The sequence below is a fragment of the Nyctibius grandis genome, chromosome 11 (genome assembly GCF_013368605.1).
Source record: "Nyctibius grandis isolate bNycGra1 chromosome 11, bNycGra1.pri, whole genome shotgun sequence".
NCBI classification, from domain to species: Eukaryota; Metazoa; Chordata; class Aves; order Nyctibiiformes; family Nyctibiidae; genus Nyctibius; species Nyctibius grandis.
Genome location: NC_090668.1, coordinates 12795657 through 12817926, shown reverse-complemented (window position 1 = coordinate 12817926; position 22270 = coordinate 12795657). Strand labels below are relative to the sequence as shown.

Below are 22270 nucleotides of genomic sequence, written 5' to 3'. Positions count from 1 at the left end.
TTCTATATATTCAACAGTTTATTGATAGTGTAACTGACATGCCCTACTGAATCATGTAAACAAGCATGAGAGATTTGATCTTTTCACTTTTGAAGGCATCCCAGCTGGGGTTTTCCTTTCTCAGTTTATCTATCATCCAGGCAACAGTGTGTGGCCACAGAAGTGCACAATAAATGCTAATGCACTTATCAAGGAATTCCCCTCTGCTCTTCTTCAGACAAGAAATGTAGGAAATAGTACAGAAAAGGCACACAATAAGCCACATTAACCAGCTTCAAAGCTGTTCTACTTGTGTGGCTGCATGCATTCAGGAGAAAGAACACACCGCTTTCTCCCTTGCAAGGACTGCTTTCCTTCAGCAGTTTGCCAAGTGATTGCCTTCTAGCATCTATGCTTAATCCTACAGATGCCTTTCTTTGGAGTTGTTGCCATTCTGAGAAGAATTAGTTCTGCTTAATAGCCCAACTGTTGCATGGGGAACATCCAGCAGTTTTGTACTTTACAACATGAAGAGAAGGATCAGAACACAAGCAGGACTATGCAACAAAAGACTTATCCCTTCACAGCTATCCTAATTTGGCATCAAAAAAAACCCAACAAACCCCAAAGAAAAATAGAAAATTAAAGATTCAGTGCTATGATTCTAAAATTCCTCAAAGAACAATCCCAAAAAGAACAACGAAAATGTAATAATCAATGCAACACAGAAAAGACAATTTTAGCACTGTGCAACGAGAGCCTCCAGCACTGTAAGCACTAAAGCTGCCCCACTGATCAATGAATTTCACTGCAGATGCCAGCTGAAGGGTAAGACCTCTATTTATCAGTCATGTACCTTTAAAAATAAATAAATGCTATTCCTGGCTAAAATAAAACAAGACCCTAAGTAGAATGCAACACCCACTCTTCACCTCACCCTGCCCAGCTCATCAATCAGAGGAAGCACCGCAGAGCGCATCCAGGACAGAAGCGGGGCCCCACACATTCCTCTGCTGCGCCGCCCACCCCTGCGCCTTCCCTCACATCTGGGGGGAGGCAGAGGAAGGGGTTTCATTTCATACAGTGGCAAACTGACACCACCCACATATGAATGAGCGTAAGCTGATATGGTAGTGCTGTAAGTCTTCAGACTGTCAGAAACACTACCCTTGAGAGATACGAGCACTCTCCATTTTTTGCTTACAGTGTTTCAGAATCAGCATCCTCGGATGAAAGACACAATTTCACTGCAAAACGCTGAGGAGAAGCGCTGCGAATTCAAGCCCTTCAGCCCCCTCTCCAAATGTCAACATTTCAGCATTCCCATGGGGAAAGAAGAGATGCCTCCAAACGCCTGCAGCTCATTTCCCTGTCACCAAATGCCCCCCTACTGCATTACACAACCCAGAGATCTCTCCCCAATAACAGTCCTTCTACAGAAGATAGTAATTAATGGCAAAATTCTGAATGTCTTAAAGTTTGATAGCAGCAGGGAGAAAAACAGAAACAAACTTCACACAAAAAAAAAACCAAGTAACAAAAGGTATTGTCAGTACAGTTTGTTTATTGAAGTTACTTAAATCCTCTAATTAGGTGTTTATCTGAAAACTTCTGGAGGTAGAGAGGGAAAAAGAATTTACAACTCTTGCAATTTTCACATAAAACAAATCAAAAGTGTGGCTTCCAGATAAAAATCATATTGCCTTCAATGTCATAGAAATCCCTGTATTTTTGCCCAAGTATATTTCTCTCACTCCCTTATGTGTCTGGAAAATACCCTGCAAATTTATTCTGAATGCACCATGAAAGCCCTCATAGCAAAGGCAAACAGAAGAAAACAAAAAAATTTTGTCTTCAGCGGAAGTCACCTTGCTATGGCTGTTGACTGCTTGGGTGGGAGGCAATAGTTGGATTTCCAGTTTGCCTGGTCATAGTGCAAGCAAATAACCATGTTCTATTAAGTAGGCAATACCTCTGGTTACTAAGATTACCTATATTCTCTAATACACAATGCCAACCCATTTTCCTGTTCCATTATTTTCAAAAGCTCATTATTTATCTCCAGCTCAAGCCCGTGAATCAAAGCCACCAGGAAGGGGCCGAGGGAAATGTTACCTGGAGCACAGAGAAGCCGGTACCCTCATCTCAGACATCGTGCTCCAGCCTGAAACAAGCAAGCTCTGAGAAAGGGGACTGATCCCCAGTAAACGCAACTGCAGACATCAAAAGAATACCACCAGGCCTCCACGAAAGAAGGAGGTGGTGTACTTACCCCAGATTTCTGACACATATTTAGAGGTGTATAACAGAAGAGTTAAGCAAGGTTAATTATCTCAGACTTTCTTCCTCTCTTGTGCTCTTAAGATAGTTAAACCACTCATCTCAACAAATACAAAATTCTCACTTTTCCCTCAAAAAGGAGAGAAAAAAAATACAACAGACCATGTGTCACTATATTTTCTTCTAAATTATGCACTTGTACTTCCATCAGCAGAAGTATAACACCTTGGCCTGAAGCCAATCAGAAATCCCTCATAATGCATTCAATAAGCCAAATCAAAACAATACATAGCTTATGAGAGTGGGGTAAAAAAACTTGAAGGTCATATTTCATCTGCTGCAGCACATCATGTTCATTCAAACAGAGGCAGAAGGTTAACTGGTGGGATCTACTCTTTAATGCCTGTTATTTCCAGTGGAAAGAGCTAAGCAACAACGTTCTTTTCTCAGTACTTCATGAAGAGGATCAGCAAAAAAATCCTCATGCTAAGGGAACACAGCCCAGCTGAAAAGAAGATGGACAGAAGAGCCTGGCAACACGATGAAGTGGAAACACACCTCGCTAGTGCAACGCAAAGTTGGTTTTTGGACACATTAATTATAAAATTGAAAACATGATTCAAGTTTCATAAAGCATGGAAACACTTCCCTCTTGTTTTATAAAAGGGATTCTGAACAAGCAGACAAATGGACAGATAGCACTCTTGTGCATTTGGAAAATGCTGGGTTTGTACAACAAACTTCTGCTCACCAGGTGGAAATGGGAACTGCATAGAAAACACTAGGTTCTACCCTCAGCTTTACAGCTGCCTGTGTTGTCTGTAGGAAAGTAATTTACTAGTTTGATCCTGTAGAATTTATTCTCTTCTCAGTTTTCTCCACATCTAAAACAGAGGTAACACACTAATCTTTTACTTTAGGCTTTTCTGGATTGCTTAACACCATATATGAGAGGTAGTAGAAGCATTAATATCCATATATCATACACATTAAAACTAAGAGTGAGATTAATAGAAATTAATATTCTTAACCCTGTGCCATATCATAGAATCACAAAAATGTATGGATTTGTTGGAAAAAAAAATGGTGGGGGGATGAATCATAGAAAGGAGGGGAGGAAACAACAAAAAAACCCACAAACAAAACAGCCCTACTGCACTGATGGAATTGAAACGATCTGCCTCTCTTCATGAGCACCACACTGCGCTGATAAACTAAATCTCTCTTTGATTGAAGGTCGAATTAAAACAGAGCAATGCAGGAACTCTTCTGACCCAAAAGTAATCCACTCAATCATATAATGCATCCCTTTCCTTTTAGTAAAATGAACAGCCCTCCATAGAACCTTTTTCTTCCTTGACAAGTCCTTGACAGAAGAATGTGAATCTGGACAGTTAAATGAATCAATCACCAGCTGCTAGTCTAGGGCCAAGATGGTGAGCTGAGGGGCCTGCCAGAGTTCACTGACCACTGGTCAAAGCAGGACAAAGGCTTCGCTTCTATGAATAGCCCACTTCTGGGATCCAAAGGTCACTTAGCTGCCTTGGAAACGGTCCCCTTCGGTTATTTAAAGTTCTCAGGCTATTCTGCCACAGATATTATTGTTTCAGGTGGTCACCATCTTTCCTCTTCACAAGCTCGTGAAAGGCCAGGCAACCATTATTTAGGTAAACGCAAGACAATGGCGAACACAGCAGCAACTAAATAGTGAGGAAAAGAACAATTAAAATAAGTACAAATAATGCTTTACATTTCCTCATAATTCCAGGTTCTGAACATGGCTGTGAAAAACATCCTCAGAGAAAGAATGTCCCAGCACCCAAAGGGCCAGATCCGTGACAGGATCCAGGTGCATACCTTGCACTGAAGCCGCGAGCTGCTGAATACTTCCCTACCTTTGAGATTCTTTACATAAATATGTCAGGAAAAAGAACAAAAAAAGAGTATTGGGGCTTTTCTCTAGTCATGACTGCTAGGCTGTATTTCCAGAAACCTGCCCTATGGCTCAAGGTAAGACCTGTAGCCTAACAAGTAGGTGGTACTCTAGGCTATGAGCTGGAGTAAATACTTGAGAAAAGAGAACAGACCAGATGAAGGAGGAGGTGAAACCCACAGGTGCTAACGCCTTCACAGCACCAGAGCCTGCAGTCCTCCCTGCAACCTACCTAATATCGTGCACCACAAAAAAGCTCTTCTCCCATACACCAGCAATTAACCCAATGTCCTCTCAGTCAGGTCACAAAGAGAGTAAAGGTTGCACTGACAAACACCAGAGAGTGTACAGGTGAGCGCTCACCTAAGCCCTGTTCACACACAAGCTTAAACTGTAGTCAAAAGTATAAATTAAACGTAGGTTTTGTTAGTACTGTGCTAAAATGGTTTCCTAAGTCAGATTACACTCTGGTAAACAATACTACCAACAGGTTTATAAATGTTGCTGCAGACCTCTACAGTATCTTCACTGGTCAGTAAACTTTCATATACAGAAAAAAAATTATCTGAGGATTATTATTATCAAGTTAAAGCTATTGCTAAATACATGCTTGGACACCAGCCTATGTTTTCACTGAATCAAAAGAAGTTCTGATAAACTTATTTAAATTGTCTCAGAAGTTGTCGCAGTGCCCTCTGTTACGAGTCTTTTTTTCCTGACACCCTGCCTATATAAAACTCTAATACTTTCAAGCATATTTATTTCATGTTTTGCTGCATTACGTACATAATTAGCTAAATGAAGCTAACCCCTAAACTCTCCCACTAACACATCATTCAGTACATCTGCCTCATACATATGTGCCTACACACACACAAGATGAAGATTTCCAAACACAAATCCTCAGAAGTCAGGAAACTGGAGGAATGAAGCTGCTTGTGTAACTGATTTGCTCTGTTTATATACATGCTTTAGGAAACAATCCAACGGCACAATCACGCTTCCCTCACTATTCACAGGACCAGATGAACGGTGCTCACACAATGAGCATCTATTCAATATTTTGTTTTCTCTTCTCTGTTCAGTGTGTGGCCTCATTCCTTATTTATTACACTCTATTAAGCACTGCCCTGAAGACAGAGTTACTAACTTCCCTATGGCCTTTTCTGCAGGGCTCTGCACTACAGTTGTTCACAAATGTTAACGCATCTACTCTCACAACACCTCGAGATGACGTTCTTTTATTATTTTAATTTTATTGTTGGGTACGGAAAAACAGTTGGACGGTGGCCCAAAATATTCACTAAATTTAGGTGTCCAAGATAAGACACTGATCCTTCACAGCACTCCATGTGTTGCAACCACAGCTCCCCCAACTTGTTGCAGCTCCAATTGATCAAACCTCAGAACCTCATATCAAACACCAAGACCATAAGAAACATGTAATCACAGACTTCCCATGAAAAGCAGGGACAAGCTGACTTGTATCACATACTGTAGAAGCTTCTGGCTGAAGCAGTGACGCAATTTACATTCTCCAAAGCTCCCCTGACTGGGAGGTTATTCTTTGTCTTTCTGAAGTTCCCAATGGAAGTCCAGGACTCCTGGGTCCACATTTCACGTCCTGAAATATCAGCTGCTCCAATGGGCACACTCTCTTGAGTCCGTCTTTGCCAGTCCCTCGGTCCTCTCCCACTCCCAACTTGTACCCACAGCAATCTCCAAACCAAGCCAACCCCAGGCCTTACTCCACAAGCTTTTCCTTCATACTAGCATTCCCACCAATGCATTTCTCTTCCCCTTCCTGAACTCTATACACATGAGACCACTCACACCTCCACCTCACCCACTTCCCCTCCCAAACTTCCTCTCCAGGTAATTAGACCATTGTTTTCACTTACTTTGGCTTTCAATGCCAGCTGGTTTCTCCAGGCAGTGTTAGATCACACTTTAGCTCCTCATTAATTCAGAACAGGAAAAAAAGGCATGTCCACAGCTGCCTAGGACTGCTTGGAAGGGAAGCCTAGCTCAGTGTTCACAAGCAACATGCTCAGCACAAACAGCATCTTCTCTGCCTCAAGCTAGTCAAGCTGAGTAAGTCTCTGCTGAACATGTGCAAAAAAAAAAAAAGAAAAAAAAAGTTTGAGATTTTTCCTCAAAACTTACAGGACAACCAAATTTGCAAATATATTCATCGCAACAGCAAAAGCTTCTTCCAGACACAAAGACCACTTCCCCAACAAATCCCATGTCTCCGTTCCCTAAGCAGACATTCCCACACTATCCTAGTGAAAAACAAAAATACAGAAGAAGCAATTTCATCTTACATTTGTTCTAGGGAACACAATAAACAGTCCTGCAGAAGTATACTATATTAAAAAAAAAAAAAAAAAAGCAAAGAGATGGATACTGACATTACAAATTTCTACCCAAAAGGTTAACATGTCAGAAACTTAGCAACTACAGTCCTGAAATATAAAAATTTGGTAAATTTAACAGCAGAGTGCCACCACCCACTTATAATAAGATCATCATTTGCACAAATCAATAGAGCAGAAGAAAAGTCTACCACTGGTATTTTTTGCAAGAGTCATGATTAAAAGCATAAACAGGCTTCATCCCTAGTATGCAAAAATAAAGTTTGGCAGACAACTCTCTTTGTTGGGGTGGGTGATGGGAAGACTTTTTACATCTTCTCAGAAAATCATGGGGTTTTTTCCCCATTGATACAACTCCAGGCTCTTCTATTTCTTCAGAAACAGTCCTGCTAGGAGGACTACAGCCCGGCCCTGCTAACAATTCAAACCTATTTCACCTTACCTAGCACAAACATTTTGATGATTTTACATCAAAATAACACCTGAGTGAAGTTACCCTCACACTGCTGTTTCTTGAGATGGTCAGAGCTAATCTACCAGTTAGTAGCTGCTAAAAAGCAAAGACAAACTCTTCCCAGATAGTCCCAAATCCCCACTACTCTTACCTCCAGCCAGCTCTAGCACTTGGCAGATAACACAGAAAGCCAGTTCAAATCATCACAACTAACCACATTAGACAGATAACTATGTAGCTAAAAAAAAAAAAAAAAGTATTTTTTCTGCAAGGTTATCAAACAGGTGAGCACCACAGACTGCACAAGGGATATGGCATTAACTGCATCCTATTCCACATTTCCAAAATTTCAGAACTAGTGTCAGCTACCTTATGTTTAAAGCATGATATATTGTTCTCTTTTTGCGAACTAGTGGACTGATTAAACTTCTTTATATTCCATGGCAGTTACTTTTTTAACAGCTTCATGTTTATGTCATCAGTGGACATTCATATCTAGCACACACCAAAAATCCCACAGGCTACTACTAATGAAGCGCGTTAAAGCAAATGCCAACATTATAAACGTTCATCTAAACATAAAGCACAGACTTTGGATGCGCTCCATTCTCTCAGCAGGACCTACTTCCAGTATCACCTCTGGTGCACAAAGTGTAATATGCCTTTGATACAGCTCTAAAAGGAAAGAAATACTGTTTCTAAACTGAAGTGTAATAAAATTCTTCAGCAGAAATGTTTATTATAGTCTTAAAATTGACCATTTTCAATAAAATCTCTGACCATAAAAGAGCCTAACATATATCTCATAATGACACCTATTAGCAGATTAGATATGTCGCCTTTAGTGCAGAGAGTTTCCTGCAGTTATTTTATAACAGATAGTATAGGGGTTTTTTTAGAGTGCATACTTTTTATTATTATTGTTTATTTATCTTAAATAAAGTCACGGAAAAACAGTAATTATATCAGGGGGGAGAGGGGAATGAAGCACTGTTTGGACTTCAGGGATTCACCATCTGAAAGCTTTTATTCTTCCACAGTGAAGGAAAGTTATGACCTTTGACATGTGGCCATGGTGCCAAAGAAACTGCTCATAAATGTGTGTCAGTAAAGAAGCAGAAATCAATAAATTCATTTAATCCAGTGAACTATTATGTAGTGAGACACAATATATTTTAAAGAGCCAACTGCTCTACTTTTTCTCTCAAAATACAAAAATTTTATGTAATGGATTTTTAGATATTCAGTTTTTGGAAGGTTTTACATTATCTTTGATCCATTAATAAACATTTTAGTCAGTTATGCCACAATTTGTTAGTACGTTCACTCCTGTTTGAAAGATCCCTGATAGAGCTGGATTCAGGTAGCACAATAGGAACACTAGCAGGTGGGCAGACATCCTATTAACAACCTCTGCCATTATTAGAGATAGCTATCCACAGGAATCAAACACAGGCAGGTGTTAAAAGTGCATATTTTTTTCCACACTGGGCGCTCAAGAGCGGAAAGAATGAGATATTGTTCATCATTCCAAACACAGTAACTTTAAAAGACCAAACAAAGCACTGCTCTATAATGTATATTATAAAGGCTTTCTACAAAGCATTTTTTATGAGAATCAGCAATAAGCAACATCAGGTGAAGATGATGACCACTAAAAACAAGTACTAAATGTCACATGGTGGGAATGCCACAAAACTCCCATCAATGCTACCAAGAACTCCATAGTTAATTTCTTGTACACTGTATCAATGCTTATGTCTTCTAGTGTTTAGTATATCCAAGAATTCCAAACACTAGAAAACATAATTGCAATAAAGTTCACATCCTTAAAAGGAGGGAAGAAAAAAAAAAAAAAAGAAAATTCACTAACGGGAATAAACAAAAAAATTCTACTAATGAAGAACAAAACCAAAAAATCCCCATACCCAATTATATCTCCACTTCTTAAATAAATGAAATACTAATTTTAAGAGCATAGGCTAATGCATCTGAATACAAACCCACACGTACCTGTTCCACGAGCCACTGTGCACAGAGCACTGTGGATTTGTATTATGGTCATTTTTATAATAGTTTGGTCGTGTGATAAAAGTGAGCTGCCTTCCTGGCACAGACTGGCTGAACTAATAAAGCAGTATCCACTTTCAGCCTCTATTGAAGATCAATGATAAATCTGCTTGCAAACTGTGGGCCACAGGGTTGTTTGCATAAATAAGCATGAAAAGCAAGATGAAAAAAAGAGCTGGTCATATGCTCACTTACGCTTTTGGGGAGGGGGTGGGGGAAGGAAGTTTCACCCTTGTAATTTGGGACACACTATGTACAAAGTTTCTCTCTCCTCAGGCAAAATGAGAGAGTCGTGCCAGAACTCCCAGAGAATATTTCCAGTTACTGTCAATTTGTCGGATGTCACAGACAAGTTTAATGAACAAAATGATAAATGTCTGTCAATGGCTTCATAAAGTCAACGAATTCTCGTTACAAAGAACATACATAATGCACAGCTCTGCCCGAGGCACATGTTACAATTATTAGGAATTTACTAGAGATCTTGATGTGGACAGTGAAATGGTAATTTAACAATTTACACTAGTTAATTTGCTGGTAAGTTACCTAAACAATTATTAATACGTTGAAGATTGTACAAGCAGGAATAAGCAAAAAAATTATTTAAAACTCTTTTGCATGTTCAAAGACCTTAAGATTAATGTTAAAGTTTCTTTGAAAAGATAATGGCTTATTTGATAACTTCCAGTTGTAACAAGTTGCAAAACAAAAAACAATACTGTGTAACACTGAGCTGTTTTCATTGTACATTGTAGTGGCTATCAAACCAGCTTTTTCTTAATCATAATTATTATCTGATTTTGAAGTGACAGCCAGACCACTTGAGACAAGATATTGCACTTCTGTCAAATCATTTTTATCTCATCTAAATTTGGGGTCAAAACTGACCTCAAAGTATCTTATGACACTTCCCTCCTCTGCCACAGCTGTGAAAATAACCTCAACTGGAAAACAGTACCTCCTTCTAGTCATCAGACAGGAATAAGAAAGGGGAGGTCACCAGAAAAAGTCTTGCAAATCCAAAACAATGATATAGCATATATGTGACAATTTAGGAAAAGGAAAGGAAAAAGAAACCCTGACTACACGCAGAAAAACAAGCCTGAACCTGACATGAGAAAGAGAAAAGAGTGGTAACATGGGAGAGGACACAAATTATGAGAAAATTTTTAATATTAGAACAGATCAGCAAATAAATGAAAAGCTTTTCTATTTGACACTTTTTCCTCTCCATTTTAAGGTGTTCAGGAAGTGTCTCTCAATACAGCTTAAAAGAACTGACAATCCCACTTAGTAAACAGGCTGATAGACAACTTTTATGATTTTAGTGGAAAAAGAGAAGGCTGACCATTGCTACTTCACATGAGAAACTCATGCTCCAAAAGTTGAGGAGATACAGAAGAGTAAGTTATTTTTCTAATCCTATTTTATCTTGTTTTGTCTTTAATCTGAAATGGCTCAAAGGAGAGACAAAAAAAAAAAAAAAAAATCAAAATTCAACACCCTCTTGACTGGAAGACTCAGAAAGATCTTTGGTGTAATGCACCATTTTAAAAAAGTAAGTCATGTGTATCTATCAGGGTGTCCAAAGATGAGCTAGTACACATGTAGTAAAATTACACTTATCAATTAAAAATCCAACATTTTTCTACTTTTATAATTCTGTCAATTTGCCAGGGATACCATTAAGACATGAAGGTTTTGCGTAAGAAATTCTGGTCTATCGAAATGAGAAAAAACAACGTAATCAATGTGAACAGGATTATTATCTGAACGTTACAAACCAAATCTGAAGATACAGAGTTGCTTCTGTTCACAGAATCCCCTCCAGTTTCCAACATTCATGTATCACTATACACAAGATATACATCACAAGCTGTAAAGACTTAGTTTAACTGCCCCCTGCTATGTATTAAAAGAACACCACATTACATGTTTAATGCTTGTAATAACTTTTACGTACCCCTTACCTCTGCTCAATCAGGTGATTATTTCTTTCAAAACTCTCATACGCAAATCATTTCAAAATGGAGCTACTGCACCTCAGAGCTACAGAGCAAATTTTCATTACACATATTCTAAGACAAGGTAAATAATTGCTATTATTAAATTCAAAATTATATTTTTAGCATGTTCTGAGGCTAGAGGACTAGGATGAGGTAAGTTTTGCTGCTTTGCCATCAAATATACCTACCACTCAGTGCAGCCTGTAGCTAGAGACAAACTCTTTTCTCCTTTTTAAAACATTGTATTCATCCCACTTAAAGCTGTGATTCAGAAAAGCCTGCCAATTTTGGACAGAACTGTAAACGTGCACAGCATGGAATCTGTTGCCCATTCCAACATCTACTTAAACATGGGCTCGGCAAAGATGTTCCACATCTGAATACAGACTTAGTGAATGTCAATGTTTTGAGACAAACCCATCCTACCACCAATCCCTTTATATCAGCCGGTATGTAGGAAGTTTTCTTCCTAAGATTCTATAGATGGGAAAATATCAAAGACCCTCTCTACAGTTAGATTCATGCTTTTCACAACAGATTTCTGTCATAATTCAGAAACAACAATCTTACTCCTTGCTGTCCAGGAGAAGTTTACCAGGGCTCTTACGGCAGGCACCACTTTCAAACACAGTTCTTGTCAAAGGCTGGAGATGTAATTTGCTCAGTAGTATTCTACCACTGAAAAAACTGGTAAAAGAGAAGTCAAAGTGTAACTGTAAGGTCTTGAAAGGAAAAGTATTGACCATTACTGTCTATGGAAGGGACTGCTGAGATTTTGATTATTTATTTTTTTAATACTGAATTAACTGAGCAGATGGCTCAGCTGTGTTTTCTCATGTAGCAGTGTCCCTTAAAAATGGCCATTGAGATAATAGTTTAGGGTCTACTGAGGTATCCAAAGGCAGCACTTCCACACTTGCAGATTATTAATCATTGCTGTAAAAGAGGAGCCCTGCTCTTTGGATTTTCGTTTTTCCAAGGTTTTTTTAGCTTTGCTTTTTTTATTATTTTTTTTAAAGAAAAATAATTCCTTGATTTATGTTATACAAGGTAAAATTACATGACCTGGCTGTTTCTTGTACAATCATTAGTTTAAATCAACGCCCAGATTTAGTGACAGGAAGAAATATCCCAGGTGAAAACAAAGTTGCATTTCTTTTCTACTTTCATTTCTCAAGATCACCTGAGATATTTTAATCGAACAAATGCCCTACAACCACAGAGATGAGGATACGGGTGGCACCCTTGTGCCCTCATGCTCTTTTCCTGTATTAACAATCCTAGGCAGTAAGGACAGGTTTCTAGAAGGAGCTGGGATAGAGTGCATCACATGTTCTATGAGCCTTGCAAGCCTCCACACCGATGACTGCAGGAAACTCACTTAATGAGGTTTCTACCTGTTTTCTAGTTTTATAACAAAAGTTCTTGTCTGCTCTCAATTTTGCTACAACTTTACAATCAGTGCATTTCCAGTTATTTCATATTCCAGAAGTCATTCCTTTCCTCAAAACTTTGCCTACATGCAGAAACAACTTCATAAGATAATTTTCAAATAATTTATGGGAATAAGTGTGTATTCTTACTACTTTAGTCAGAAGAGGAATCAGTTTATATAGGTATAAACCCAAGAACCATAATTACAGAAGATTAAATAACTGCACTCCTTGCTGACTTCCTCCCTCCCCAGTAGTTAAGTTCCCAGTAACCCTTCCAGAGATGGTGAAGTGGTATCTTGGTACATTGTAACTTTTGCCTCAAATTAATGATTAAATTCAGATAACCGCTTTGGCTATAATGCTTGTTGTCAGCATTCCTGTATCTTTTATAACATGTTCATTTTCAGTATTTCATTTCTCACATTGCATTCTACTAGTCTGACATCCACTAAATGAGAAGGTAGTCACTGAATACTATCACAATTACTACAACGAAGCGTTCTGGCTGGAAGCAAACATAACTCCCTCAAGCTTAACTACTGAAAAGTTTACAGAGTTTTCCCATTAGCTAAACTCAGGCAATACCCTGACCACAGCAGGAGTTTTAAAAGCTGTTTAGTGTTAACAGTGGCACAGAAAGACCTGGTAACCCTGAAATCTTTACCCCATAAAATACAAAGATTGGACATTCTGTCATTTTTGGGTTATGATAAGAAGAATCTAAGTGAACCTCATGAGCATACAGCAGACCTATGCTCATCGGAGGGGGGAATGATACCTAGATCCTATTCCCCTAAGCTGCAGATGCACTGTGTCAGAAACCTCGGACCAGAAGTCCAACAGAGACGGACAATTGAGAAACAAGCACTTTGGAACAGGGCCTCAAGATGATAACTATATTATCCAGATGCCATTCGTTTATTAAACAAAAAAACTTCCAGTCACCTAAGGAGATCAAATTAGATTTCACTGAAAAAAAACCTAACCAGAATTACTGTTGAAAGTTATGAAACAAAGTAAAAGCAGTAAAGAAAATCTGTCTAGTACTGCTTATTTACATTTTCCTCTACTATATAAGGAAGATCATCTCCTTCCAAAACTTTTAGATACAGAAAAACAACACAGAAGAGGAGGTTACAGTAATTTCATCAAGTAAGTCACAGACAAACCCTCCACACTCTGGTGGTTTCACAACCATCTCTGCTGTTTATCTCCATCTATTAAAAAAGTAACAATTCCACCCATACAAAAAAAAATGTTTCCACTATAGATGTACGTTTTGGAAGGCTGCCAGATGGATTTCTAACTCCCAGCACAAAAAAAAAAAAAAAAAGTGCATTTTTTTTTTCTCTCCTCTAACTCAATTGCTGAGACAATTAACTTTAAAATGTAGATGCTGCTTAAAAGCTACATAGAGGTTGACCCTAGTAACTAATGTTGACCATACAACCCACACTTACTCAACAAAATGTGGAGACTTGACGTTGTTGATTACTTTTTCACTTAGGTGGTGATTACCAGTTATAAAGACTGGAAGTAATCAATCCCAATTTAACAGCTGGGCCTATTGATGAAACAAAAAAAAACAATGCAAAACTAAACAGAAGATTATGTCCACAATTTTGGAGATAGGATGTGGAAAAATACGAAATCCTGAGGAAAACGCACAAAAGCTAAGCACAAATTTGTCCAACAATGGAAATGACCATATTTCTGTAGGAAAATACTTAGTAACTTTTAAATTCTTCCTCCAAGATTCTCTTTTGTCATTGTCTTAAATTGTTCTGCACACCATCAATAGCCACAGCTGTTAAATTGTGAAGACGTGACAACAAGTCTCTAGGCAAACAACTGCTCAGAGTGAGATCCTTTTCTTTAGGATAATCAGAGCTGGCTGACAAAAGGGGGCCTTACTGAATGCCCTTTCAACAATTTCTACACCAAGAAATGCAGAGAGAGAGGGAAGGGGGAAGAAAGGGAGCAGTGGGGGGTAGCACCACACTGCAAGAACAGAACAGCATCCTTTGCTGCCATACAAGTAAAAAAGAAATCTCAATAGTTTAGCGCACATATCACACATAGAACTTGCACTAGCTAAGAAATGAGTGCCCATAGTCACAGCTCTGAACAACTTCTGGCATGGTACCATGTTTTCCTTCAACATTTCTCAGGTAGGTGAAGGTTTTATTATCTACAGAGTACACTGCCAGTAAGACTGAGCATTCCTTTAAAAAAGAAGCTGGTAAAAACTTTATAAAGTTACGGTGATAAAAACTAGTGAAAAACATAACAGCTTTGGCTTTACTAGCTAGGAAGAAAAGCAAGGCATGAAATACCTCAGTTTGGCATTATGCTTGACACAAATTTCAAACTGAGGTGTTGAGGAAACCCATAAAAAGCTCACTTCTCTAGTGATGTGGTAGCGGAAGCAAACACTGTTCATGTGCACTAAGTAAAGTTTCATACATTTTTTGTCCTGGCAACAATATAAAAACCCATCCCTCAGCCTGTGGAAGAGTTCTTACAAGTGCAGACCAGTCATTGCTGAAAGAACAGGGGATGCCCTAGTGTCAAAAAAAAAAAAAAAAAAGTAGCTAGTGGTTATATCTTGAAAGGATGTTGACAATTTCTTCTGTAAAGGTGTTGTAGGAGTTCAGGTCAAAAGATGTCTGGGGGAGCTCCAGAGAGAAATACCACACGAAAAAGAGTTAAGAAGGAAAGTATTTCCCAGTTTTCTTATTTCTTCAGTGTATCTCAGTTAAAGAAAAAAAAAAAATCTTACTACTCTTCATCCTATTATCAACTGACATTGCCAACTGAGACATTAAACGTCCGTCTCCTGCCTTGAATACTGGAATTTAAATACACTAAGGATCAGCCATGTACACACTCAGCTTAGAAATGGATCCTCCTCTAGGACATTCAAATCAACTAATTAAAGCAATAGCAATAAGGCAGCACCAGCTTCCTCAAACTGTCTGTAACCACACCAGTTCTACAGCATTAAGACTTTGCTCTCTCTTTTAATACAAGACCATTATCTATAACAGCCATTTGCCATTTTACTTCCACCTCAGTCAAAAACCACTTCTGGCCCTTAACCCCACCCTTTCATCTCAGAATTTATTCCTCTCTCCATAAATATTTAAATTAATTAAACATACCTTTGAGCTCTATATGCATTTGGAAGATACCCAAAATGACAGATTCCATACAAAACAAAAACTATATTGTTAGACCACAGCTATTAATCACCCATTTAAGGCAAGATACTAAATCTAATTTTAAAAAAATAGTAGCAGAAAGGCAAAAGTTTTGCCCTTTGATGAACATCTATTTTTGTGACAGTCTAAGTTTCAGTAGTCTTCCTCTGTCCCCACTACGCCTTCCCACCTCCACAGCATTCCTTTCAGTTACACCAGTGCAATCACTGTGAGTGGCTCCATGATAAACCGCATTAGGGAACTCATTTTGGTTGAACACCATCTTTTGTTTTAACTCTATTATTTTAACCCAGATCAGTTCCCTGTTCAGTTAGCCACACGTGCAGCTGTGCCCACACAAGGAAGGGCACAACGCAAAAGTGGGAACAAATAGCTGGAACGGCTGAAAAAACATGTTTGTCACAGTACAGAATAAGGCTCAGATGGATGCACTCTTAAGTGCAAATACTTAAAAGCAGAGCAAAAGATGTTATTATGATATTAATACATAACTATTGCCAATTATTGTCATGACAGCGGGACCAGAAGTCACATCACTGCCACAGCAGGTAAGCAAAATTACAAACTCTCCACAAAGTGTATCCTGCTACATGTAAAAGGCCCAGCGTTTCACAAACCGCAGTGCAGTGTGGACACGCAGTTTCCCCTCCAGGAGCATGTTCCCAGAAACCCTCTGCTTGCATAACCTTTCACTCTTGTGAAATGTAGAAACCTGTACACGAAGAATTGGGCTTACGTTTCCTGTACTTCACAAACATTGAAATCAATTCAGCCAAGTTACAAGAGGAGAAAGGGTCATCTAGGTATGCTCCTTCCCAGCTGTATATATCCCATCCAGCCATCTTAAGACTTCAATTTCCACTTTTTGTGAAAAGGAAATAAACAATGAGCATCCTGCCCAACCACTGCCCAGAGCCCATGTTACGAGCTTCAGAACATGATCCACCTTCTCCATTTTTTCTTAATACTATCTTATTGGAAGTCTAACTTTCTTTTCAGGCAAAATCTTAGTTAACTGTGGTTAAACAGTCATAATTTTAAAATGCAGGAATACAAAAATCTCAGCTTGTTTATTTTTGGCTCATTCAAAGTTGTACCAAAAGTGCTTAGACTTTCTCCACAGTCTACATTCCTTTTATATTGTGTTAAAAGAGACCTGTCAGTAGCAGTGGCAGCAGTAAGTTGAATTTTGAGTAAGTCATAATCTTCACTATTGGCATTTTACCCCTACACGTTGCCTCACAAAGAAGCACACAGGAACTTCCTCCTCTCTCCCCCCTGCCCTCAATTAGCTTGCTTTGGAAACAACTACAAACATGTACTGAAACTAATATTCATTTTTACCTAAGCAATACCTCAGACCCACAGTTTCCTTTAAAAAAAGTAGGGGGATATCACCAAAAAAAGCCCTAAATTAGTCAAATTCTTTTGTGCATGGATGAACAACAGGAAAGCAAAGCCTTGGGGCCTCTGGGGAGGAACCCTGTCCCTGCAGACCTACTCTGATGTGCTCGGGAGATAAGGCTCCATAGTGACACTTAAGGAAAGGCCTGCTCACATTTGAATTTCTGCATTCCTCGAGAACAATTCATGGCAATCACTAACTTTGCAGAGGAGCTACATGAAAGCTTTGGCCAATGAATGAGGGTCATCTGCTCTTTATCACAAGGGTAAACCTCATCCTGGCCAGTTTCTAACCTTTTAACCCTGTGAATTCTTAATTTGCACATGAATAATGGAATTCTTGCCAAGAGTGCAACCTTCAGCTTCCAGTTCCTAACTTTAGAAACCAAGATCTGATCTCCTCGTGTGTTCAAATCTTAAACTCTTGGACAGATTAAAGTTTTTGATTTCCAAATGCAACACTAAACATTACAATTCTGAAGCAAAAGATAAGCTTACTGGCAAAAGCTCTGACCAGGCAAAGTAAAAGAACATCCTCGCACCCTGCTGCTACCAGCGACTGAAGAGAGCATTTGCTTTTTTCCTCCAAAGAAAGAATGCCCATTTAATGCCTATTCTCCACCTGTTCAATACGTATAGTTCCTTCTGTACCCTGACCACAAGGTAATTTGCCTTCGCAGCAACTGCTTCTAAACAAAATTATAAGCCTACAAAATCCCCCACAATACTTTATTTCACTTAAAACGTCTGCTAAATGCAATCAGCTCATGATAGCAGGCAGAAACACTGTAAAAATGAGATATAAAACTTATTTTCTACGTGTTTTATGGGTTTCAAAATATAACAATACAAATTACTGCCTTATTTCACAACTTTACTGTAAAGATGATATTCTGAAACCAGTCAGATTACAATATGACTAAAAAGAAGAGACTGCTACGTAGGATAACTTCATGTTTGGTCACTCGTTAACCACCTAATCACTAAGTCAACAACACCTACTGTGACCATTATGGATCCACTATCTCTTCCAGTTTTCTCCAACAGCCATAGGAAACCTTTCAAATATTCAAAGAAGAAAAAGAAACCTTTTGTCACAGTCTTCACAGTCTTACAGGGAAGGGGAGGGGGACAAAAAAAAAAAAAAGGCTGCAACACAAGAGTCTCACTCCACAACACAAGAGTTGGTTCACAACTCTTCCTTGGTGAAAATTTCACTATTAAAAAAAAAAAAAACAAAAAATTAAACCACCTTTCTGATTAAATAACGTGCATGCAAGAAACAAACATTTATAAGTTTAGTACTGTCTGAATAAACCCAGATACTACAAGTGTATTACCATGCTTTACTACTATAGTACTCTGAACTATTCCAGAAGTTCTCTGATACTGAGCACAGAGCCCATCCTGCAATGTCTCAGATTTAAAATGGCCCTGAATTTTCCACTCCTACACACAGAATCCATCTGTCACTGCTTTGCTTTATGTTTATTAATAACAACAAAAAAATTCCTACCCTCTTAAGATTTTCTTCAGTCTGTTTATTAATGGTGCTGACACTCTGAAACCTAATGATGTGAATTTAAATGCCAACAATATCAATACTTAATTTTTCATCATTTTATCAAAAGTATCCAAGAACTTCTTGGTCTATTAATCCTGTACATTAGTAAGATGCCACAATACAAAGTAATAAGTAGCCAGGTTTTTGAAATTGAGAGTTCACAGATCAGCCTCTTACAACATGTGAAAAACTCATCACTTACTCAGAGCCACCTGCTTCCAGGCTGGTTTTCAACTGCCCAACACTCTAGCTCACTGAACAAGGTATTTCACACCTTCCTGGGATAACTTATGGACAGTTTTTACAATCAGTTCAGAAGCACACAGAAAAAAACTAAAAAATGTTAACATTCAGACATTTTTTAATGTAAGCTAATGTACCAATTATATTAACTAGTTTCAGACTGAATTTGGTAAAACTTGTAATTTACAACTAATGTCAAGTTTCCGTAGTGGTATCAGTGTCACAGTTTTGTGCAACTTGCTCCTAAGAACAGGGCTGAAGAGGTCAAAGGAAGCCTTTTCCTATTAGATTAAGTTCATCAGTTAAGTCCTATTATAGAGGGAACATGAGAAGACTACATAAAATGTGTACTTCTCTGTGTTATAATTTCTTTGAAATTACTCCAGTACTTTTGGAAAGCAAAAAAGATAAGTGTTGTAGAAGCAGCCTACTGGCAAAGCTCTGTACCAGCATGGAAAAAGGCATGGCATTTGGTTCCTAACACACATCTCTTGCTCAATACATTTAAAGTTGCTAGGAAAATGGAGGGCAACACATGCTCAGGGTCAGACTGTTAATGCCATAAAGGCACTTACACACAACTATTTCCTTCACCATTCATCCAGTAGTAGGGAATCACCCTAGAAACACGTGTCTCACTTCCTAGCGGAACCACGTAACAGGCCCTTTCTGAAGCAGTTCCAAAAGGGACAGCACCCACATCTGCTTGGCTGAACACGCGTGTCAGAAAAGCACGGGCTTGGTAATTTAACCCTCACAGTTGCCCAGAAAATCTTTCCCCTCTTCCCCCTCCCAAAGACAGCCATCTCTATTATCATTCTGCCCTGCCCCAAGACAGCACAACACAACAACAAGCTACTGAACAAGGAATAATAATTTTTTATCATATTTGTAGATAACCCTTGTAAGGCTGCCTGAACAGCACTGGAGAAACAAGACCCAGGACTTTTATAGCAGGTTGCCAGCAGGGCTCTACATCATCACCTGCTCTGGAGACCACTGACCCACATGAGCCACCCACACAAGTCCCTGCCACATCAGGGACTTGAAAAGGGGCCACCACAGGTTTTGCTCATAATCTTCACACATTTTAAAAAGAAACAAATGCTCTGCAGAATTGACTTACTCTTTACTTTTATAATTTGTCTTTTCAGGTATGCAATCAAAACAACAGGGAATTACTATCACAAACTCCGGAGCAGGTTAATAAACAAGAGCTAGAACTTACTTGCTAGCGTGAGGTGGCTTTTTTGACTGAGAATGGCCCCATACTTGTTCAGAGCTAAGCACTGGTAAAATCCTTCATCAGACAGCTCTCCTTTCCTTCCTTCCACCTCACTGATATATAACGAGCCATTGGATAAAATGTAGATCCGTTCATTTTCAGACACTTTGCCTCCGTTTTTCAGCCATGTAATAGTTACAGGAGCTTCGCCACGGGCCTGGCAGTCTAAAACCACCGTATCCTTCCTTGAAACAGTAACGTCCTGAGGCTCTTTCACAAAAAACAGTTCACTAAAGCACCAGAGTCCTACGAGAGAGAAGAAAAGATTTTGCCTGTAAGCACAGACGTGCAAGTTACCAAGCGCACTTGCGAGCTGCGAGTCACCGTGCTGAACCCACAGCACGAGGTACAACTACCGTCATACAGGCTCCGAGGTCTCCGAACCCTCCAAACTCAGAAAACTCTGGGAAAACGGTGGTACTGACTTCAGGTGGAGCGAAGCCATCAGGCTGTAAAACACCCGGGCGTTTGCCGCCTAGTGTTCAAACGCATTGTGTGAGGGAGCTAGCGAAGCACAGCCTTCAGCACCCGCGCAGCCATAACCGCGGCGCAGCACGGGACGCGCGGGGTGTCGAGGCGTGCACCGGTGACCCCCGCGGGGCCGGCGGCCACAGGGAGCCGCCCCGGTGCCGCCTCCAACCCCGCAGCGCCGGGGGCTGCCACACAGGTGCGACCGTTACCGCTGCCGGGGCAGCGCCGCGCAGGGAGCCGGGGCGCCCCAGCCGCTCGCTAATTTTACAAGCCTGCCAAAGGAGCCGGAGCGAGGAGAGTCGTAAAAGGCTAATTTTACAAGAAATCGTTAGCGAAACCCCCTCGCCGGCGAGCGGGGGGGCGGGCAAACCCCCCGCCGCCCCTCACGGCCAGCCCCGGGGCAGCCTCCTGCCCGCGCCACCCGGCCCCTCAGAGCCGCCCTCCCCGCGCCCAGCTCCTGAGCGCGTGGCGAATTAACGGTCGCTCCCCGCGGAACCCGATGCGGACCGAGGCCCCGCGGCCCGCTCGCGCCCCCTGCCGGCGGGGCGGGGCGCCCGGGAGTCCCTCCGCGCCGCCCGCCCGCCGTGGCGCGGCGTGAACAAAGCGCGGGGCCGGGGCCGGGGCCGGTTCCCGCTCCGGCCGGTCCCGCCGATGCCGGTTAAATAAAACCACGTGCGGCGGAGCGGGGCCGGGGCGCACAATGGGCCTTTGGGGCGCGGGGCGGGAGGACTCACCTGGCAGCGGGAGCAGCAGCGCCCGCAGCAGCGGGAGCAGCAGCGCCCGGCGGCGGAGCGGCGCCATTTAGCGGGAGGCGGCTGGCATGCCCCGCCGGCCGCCGCGAGAGAGACCGGTCAGCGGGCGAGGGGAGGAGACAAGGGACGGACGGAGCGGCCCCGGCGCGCCCGTCCCGGCCCTACTCTCCGCATCTCGTCTCCATTGGCCTTTGGGGAGGAGAGGGGCGAGGGGCAGGGCCGGGCGGGGGGCGGAGGGAGGGGACGCCGCTGGACGGGGCGGGGGGCCGCGGCGGACAATACCTGGGGGGCGGCAGGACCCGCCGGCCCCGCGCACGAGGGGCGACGGGCTCCGGCGCCATCTGGGCCGGGGGGGCTGCGCCCGACCCCCACCCGGGTGAGCACCGGCGCTGGCCCGGAGACGCGGTCTCTCCCGGACGGCGGCGCCTCGGACAGCGCCGGGACCCGACGGCAGCTGCCCCCGGGCTCACCGGGACAGCCCCGAGCCGGCCCGGCTCTGCCGGCTCCGGTCTGTCGCGGGCAGGGGCTGAGCCCCTCCGGCCGCGGTAGGAGCTGCCGGCCATGCCTTCCCCCAGGGCGCCCCTGGACACCAGAGCCTGCAGCGCGCTCCGCGCCGGCATGGCGAGCATCTGCAAAACGGGCCCTGAGCCCGACCCAGCTTTACCAAAGGCCTGTGCCAAAACTGGAGATGCCCACGCAGGGCATCCAGCCGGTAGAGGTGCTCAGGCAAGCCCCATGCAGTGGACCCTGCAGTGCCCAGTGCAGGTGGAGTGATGTGCAGTTTGGCAGAG

At 41.5% G+C, this 22270-nt stretch overlaps 1 protein-coding gene across 1 annotated transcript in view; it reads right to left on the bottom strand.

Annotated features, from left to right (window-relative positions):
* The window catches only part of PRTG (protogenin), an 82406-nt gene extending 60857 nt beyond the window's left edge, over positions 1–21549 (bottom strand). The window contains 2 exon segments of the mRNA XM_068410440.1: positions 20200–20502; positions 21462–21549. Coding sequence (XP_068266541.1) covers positions 20200–20502; positions 21462–21549 — 391 coding nt within the window.
* Between the last annotated feature and the right edge of the window lie 721 nt (positions 21550–22270).